The sequence below is a fragment of the Aotus nancymaae genome, unplaced genomic scaffold (assembly GCF_030222135.1).
Source record: "Aotus nancymaae isolate 86718 unplaced genomic scaffold, 86718_ANA_hifiasm-v0.15.2.pri h1tg000059l, whole genome shotgun sequence".
In the NCBI taxonomy this organism is placed as follows: Eukaryota; Metazoa; Chordata; class Mammalia; order Primates; family Aotidae; genus Aotus; species Aotus nancymaae.
In genome coordinates, this window is record NW_026988473.1 from 58,340,956 (window position 1) to 58,347,359 (window position 6,404).

Here is a 6,404-nt window from a genome sequence, read left to right on the forward strand (position 1 = left end):
AAGAGTGCCAGAAACCACTTTCAGGTTGTGGAGAAGGAAGTCGAGGGAGAAAAAAGGAAAGGAAATCGTTGTTTAGGGTATAACTTACGATGATGATGATTCATTTTTTCTTTTTTTTAAGAAAGAGAGAAGACAGCACTTGAAGGGAAAGAGAGTAGAGGAGGAAGGGAGGTTACAATTGAGAGCACTGCAAAAGGAAGCAAAGCAGATGTTGCCGCCGGGCTCGGGCGGTCTGAAGGAGGCAGCCCACGCATAGGTGGGTGGCAACGCCCTGCTCCGCTGGCCTCCGCCTGGTGTCCCGAGCCATCTCCTCTGCTGCCCGCGGGGCGCTGGGTGGGCACAGGAAAGAGCGGACTGTGTGTGGGAGGAGGCGGCGGATGCCAGGCTGACCAGGTACCCACCTTATCCCAGAGAAGCCACTGCCCGATGGCCGTGTCCAGCTGAGGGTCCCCGGTGTGGTAGGGGGCGTGGAGCAGATTGGAGTTCAGGTCCCCCTCTGTGTTTTCAGCCATGGCAGCCAGGCAGCCGTGCGGGCCAGGGGCCGGCGAAGACACTGAGATGGGGTGGGGGTGGCCTGGGGTGCGCTCACCAGGGTCCGGACGTCCCCACCTCACTGAAGGGCATTGGAGACCAACAGCAGGGTGCTTGCAACAGCTCCCGCTGCGGCGTGAGGGAACCGGGAGAGAGGGGGCTTATGGCTGCCTGCTCCTCAGGGGACCAGGTCCGGGTCTCTGGGCGAAGTGACTGAGGCGGTCGCGCAGCGAGAGAACAACAACAGTCCCAAATGTCTGGGTCCTGGCCCCGCCGCCGCAGCCGCAGCCGCCGCCCATGGCCCCGCCCCGCGCCTTAGGTCCCGCCCATTCCCGCCCTGCTGATTTAAGTCCTCGAAGCTCTACGCGCGAGCTTGGGAGCGCGCTCTCCACGCCTCCGAAGTAACACGTACGTGTTTACAGCCCACCCGGGTGGCGAGGCAATGGTGCACGGCTTTTTCTATTTTTTAATTTGCCATGCGTCTCCTTTCCTCGATCTGGCCTCCCAGCTACCACTAGCAAGCTGCCTTCGCGCTTGCCCTGCGGGTCCCCAGCGCGCGCGTAGGCCCCCAGTTTTTCTTGGGGGCACCCGCCCGTAGGGGGGCTGTGTGAGCTCTCTGCGCACTGTCTCACGGGAGTTGTAGTTCTATCCTTTGTCTGAACTTGGCGGAGACCGCCGCCGAGACTACGACTCCCAGCAGCTCCGCGCCCTCCCTTTCCTCAAAGAAAAAATACCTACCTTGAGGCAATTCCCTACGGACACCCCCTATCCCGGTTAGTTAGGCTGCGCTATGTGGCGCTGGCATTAAATTAAACAAGGAATGACATAGTAAGGGAACAACGTGGAATCCGTTTAGTGCTGTACAGTTTACGAATCGCGTTCTATGGCTTCAATCCATTAGTGAGGTAGAGGGGCGTAGTCCTTTCCCGTTTTACATACAAAGAAGAAACTGACTCTGATACACCTCTTCTAAGAGGCAGAGTTCTTAAGTGGTCGAGCTAGGGTTCCAGTCTCATTTCAGATCCCCTCAGCTGGCAGTTATTTTATTAGGTCGGTGCAAAAATAACTGCGGTTTTTGCCATTAAGAATAATGGCATTAAAAGTAATGGCAGCTGGGCCCGGTGGCTCACTCCTGTAATTCCAGCACTTTGGAAGGCCGAGGCGGGTGGATCACCTGAGGTCAGGAATTCGATAAGAGCCTGGCCAACATGGCAAAACCCCGTCTCTACTAAAAATACAAAATTAGCCATGCGTGGTGGCAGGTGCCTTTAATCCCAGCTACTCGAGAGGCTGAGGCAGGAGAATCACTTGAACCTGGGAGGCGGAGGTTGCCATGAGCCGAGATCACGCCATTGCACTCCAGCCTGGGCAACAAGAGGGAAACTGCGTCTCAAAAAAGAAAAAAGTAATGTCAAAAACGGCAATGACTTTTGCACCAACCTAATAGCTCTGCTGCTACAGTGGACTGGGAGGTAGGGAGAACAAGATTACTGGAAAATAGATGAGGAAATTGTTGAGGGAAGGTGGGTCGGCATTTAACCTTAATATAAGAATGTATAAACATCAGAAGATACCAAGAGCAATGATAATTGGAATATGGAGAAAGAAGAAATTGGTTCACCCAAATTAAGATAATCTTTCGTTACTTTTTAGCTGCCTCTCCTATGGAATGCTCACCTAAGTTGAGGTCTGGGAAATGCTAAGAAGTGCTGACCTGTCAGCCACCAAGCTGCTCCTCCGTTTCTTGGTTTGGCCTTCTTAGAATGGCTATGATTTTGACCAAGTATATTACAGTTCTTTCCCTAGTCACCTTTTTTGTAAGGAGGGTATGATAATATTTACATCATGGCTGTACAGTAACTTAATAAAGGGCGTTAGGCTGCTTTGAGGTTCACAGATAAAAAGACATAATAAATTCAAAGTATTACTTTATTTACTTTAAAGTGCCATTTACCATAATAAAATCCAAACTACGAAGGTACAAAAGGTTTGTGGTGCCAGTTTCTGAAAAACATGCCATAGTTGAGAGTTGCAGTTTTTGCTAAGCGATTGTTTCTTTTGTGGAGTCAGCAAGACTCTTGTTCTTTTAATCACACAAGGCCTGGGAAACAAGCACATATCGTGGAGAGAAATGCATCTTTCACTGCCATCACCATTATAGTCCATGATACATATAAACATTTACTCTCTGCTAAGCATTATGGTAGGAGCTGAGGCTACAAGAATCTGTATAATTGTTCATTTTGAGAAATAACATTTGAGGAGACAGGATATATTTAAGAAAAGAAAGCCCATGATAAATAGCAAATGCTGCAAACAACTGTTAATGAATTTACATCTGAGGAGGTCAATGAAAAAACCATCAAGCAAGAGGGACCTGCACTGGGCTTTCAGAAACAAAATAAACAAGTTGAGAATAAGGTAGAAGATCTTTCAAACCCATAGACCAGTGGTTCTCATATCTCCCTAGGAGTTTGTTTAAATTCATATTCCTGGACACTGCCTCCAAAGATTCTGAATCAATACATTGGCATAGGGCCTAGGTACCTGCATATTTGAAATATCTATTGACTGTCACAGAGATGGCCATAATCTCACAACTCAAAGTGTGATTAGCAGGACCACTGTGTTGACGTCCTCTGGAAGCTTAATAAGAAATACAAAATTTCAGACCCTACTCCAGCTCTGCTTCATCAGAATATACATTTTAACAAGATTCAATAATGATTAATATTTAAATTTGGTAAGCAGTGTTTTTTATAAGACAATTTTTATTCAGTTCATTTCTGAGAAACACTACCAAATCAACAGAGCTTTCAAGAGATGGAAAAAAAAGAGTCAACTAGCCTTCACTTTTATCAGCAAGATCATAGCAGACAGTAACTGGTTACTAGAAATCTTGCCCAGCGGATTAGGTTTATTGTTTGGATGTTGGAGGGTAACCAAGGAGACCCAGAACTCATCAAATCCAACAACAGTGTCTAAGTGTGTTCAGCAGAGGAAGTATAGTAGTTCCTCTAGTCTGGGAAAGCTCACAGCTTTCATTTCTGTTGGAATTTGCCTGCATTTCTTGCTGGCATCCTGCATTTTTATTTATTGAGCCTGGCAACATTAACTGTGGTTATGAAAAAGAATATCCTTCTTGGTCCCCATATAGTCATACATCACTTAATGACAGGGATATGTTCTGAGAAATGCATCATTAGGTGATTCTGTCATCTTAACATCATAGAGTATACAAACCTAGATGGTATAGCCCACTATACACCTAGGCTATATGGTATAGCCTATTGCTCCTCGGATACAAACCTGTACAGTATGTTGCTGTCCTGAATACTATAGGGGATTGTAACACAATTGTAAGCACTTGTGTATCTAAACATATCTCAGTATAGAAAAGGTACAACAAAAACATGGTATAAAAGATAAAAAAAATAGCACACCTATATAGGGCACTTACCACGAATGGAGCTTGCAGGACTGAAAATAGCTCTGAGTGAGTGGTCAATGAATGGGAAGGCCTAGGGCACTACTGTACATGACTGTAGACTTTATAAGCACTGTACACATTAGCTTCGGTTTACACTGGATCAGGATCATCAAGACATTACTCAGTCATAGGAATTTTTCAGCCCCATTATAATGTTATGGGACCACCGTTGTATATGCTGTTCTTTGATCGAAACATCCTTATGCAGCACATGACTGCATTGTATTTATTACATATATATAATATGTTACAGATATTATTTATAATGGACCTAATATTTTAGAATCATATATATATCTTACCCTCAAGTGATTTAGAAAAATACTATGTGTATGTCTACACAAATATGTATTATATATGTATACATACAAACATATATGCTATATAGTTAAATAAATAGCAAAGGATAAAGCAAATGGAAGAAAATGTTAACAGTGGGTGGATCTGGGTAAAGAATATATGGGTGGGCCAAGCATGGTGGCTCACATCTGTAATCCCAGTACTTTGGAAGGCCAACGCGGGTGGATCATGAGATCAGGAGTTTAAGATCAGCCTGGCCGACATGGTGAAATGCCGTCTCTACTAAAAATACAAAAATTAGCCAGGCATGGTGGCATTTGCCTGTAATCCCAGCTACTCGGGAGGCTGAGGCAGGAGAATTGCTTGAACCTGGGAGGTGCAGGTTGCAGTGAGCCAAGATTGCATCATTACACTCCAGCCTGGGCGACAAGAGCGAAACTGTTGTCTCAAAGAAAAAAAAAAAAATATATATATATATATATATATATATGTATTATTTGCACTATTTTTTTTCATAACTTTGAATTTTTCTTTTCTTTTTTGAGGCTTGGTCCTATTCTGTTGCCCAAGCTGGAGTGAGGTGACAGGATCATGGCTCGCTGCAGCCTTGACCTCCTAGGCTCAAATGATCCTTCCACCTCAGCCTCTCAACTGGCTGGGACCACAGATGCCTGCTGTCACACCCAGCTAATTTCTAAATTATTTGTAGAGATAAGGTCTTGCCATGTTGCCCAGGCTGGTCTTGTGTTCCTGGGCTTGAGCAGTCCCCCTGCCTCAGCCTCCCAAAGTGCTGAGATTACAGGTATGAGCCACAACATCCAGCAATGAAATTATTTTGAAATAACAAGTTTAAAAGAAAAACCTCCATTGTATAAGAAATATGCTATACATTTGTTTATTATTTTAAAAAAATCTAGCCAAGCGTGGTGGCTTATGCCTCTAATCCCAGCATTTTGGGAGGCTGAGGTAGGAGGATCGCTTTAGCCCAGGAGATTGACACCAGCCTGGGCAACATGGCAACACCCTGTCTATACAAATAAACAACAACAAAATTTTTTTTTAATTAGCTGGGCATGGTGGCTCATGTCTGTAGTCCTAGCTACTTGGGAGGGTGAGGCAGGAAAATCCTTTGAGCCCAGGAGTTCCGGGCTGCAGTGAGCCTTGATTGTGCCACTGCACTCCAGCCTGGGCAATGGAACAGGACCCTGTCGCTAAGAAGAGAGGGAAAAAAATCTAATTAAAAGACTGGAAGTTCTCATTCTCTTAGAGCAGCAAGAATTTGAATTGTCATTAATATCTGGAAGTTTCCTCCCCACCCAGGTCTTATCTGGTACTTCGAAAACAGGAAGGGTCTGTAGCTTGAGTTCATTAAGGTTTCTGCAGACATCTGCATTGTCCAGAGCTGTAGTGGTCGCTGACACTGGAAGTCTGACAGCTTTCTTCCTGCATACCATTTGTAAGCAATAGCCAGGAAACTTGGTTGAGGCTAGGAACCACGAAGCCTCTGTGGAACCACATAGCCATCCCTTCTAAAATCTTGCCCATTCTTTGAAATGCTACCACCAGGCAGAGCTTACCTCTCTCTCTCATTACCTCCCTACTTTAAAACTTTAAATCTTGACAAAAATCTATCATTCTGCTCTGTGATTGCTCTGAAAAGAGAAGTATTTTCTTGTTGCTCACAAACATATTTGTTATAAACTCTAGTGAACTCTATTAAAAAAAAAGAGAGAGCCAGGAAAGGAAGTATCTTGCAGGCAATTTTCTACTTTTAGCCCTCTTACATAAAAACCTCCTCTGAGACAAGGGGATACAACAAGAACAACAAATAAAAGGATGGTTATCTTTGTGAAAGGGAGGATGGATGCAGAACATACCCAGGAATATAGTGAAGCAAGGCGAAGAACTCAAGGTGCAAAATGTAAGAAAGCCTTTGCTCTTAGGTTTGTGAAGTGCAGGGTTGGTACCTGAGAGCCAGTGCCTCATTACATTTGTTAACACTTCACTGAGATATAATTTACATACTATACAATTCAACCACTTATTTATTTATTAGTATTATTTATTATAATTTTTTTTACTG

At 44.4% G+C, this 6,404-nt stretch overlaps 1 protein-coding gene across 1 annotated transcript in view; it reads right to left on the reverse strand.

Moving 5' to 3' along the window:
- Positions 1 to 798, reverse strand: part of PGM2L1 (phosphoglucomutase 2 like 1) — a 58,435-nt gene extending 57,637 nt beyond the window's left edge. Inside the window, exon 1 of the mRNA XM_012456961.3 lies at positions 402 to 798. Within this exon, the coding sequence (XP_012312384.1) occupies positions 402 to 512 (111 nt within the window). The 5' untranslated portion in view covers positions 513 to 798. The remainder of the gene's footprint in view (positions 1 to 401) is intronic.
- Positions 799 to 6,404: the final 5,606 nt, after the last annotated feature.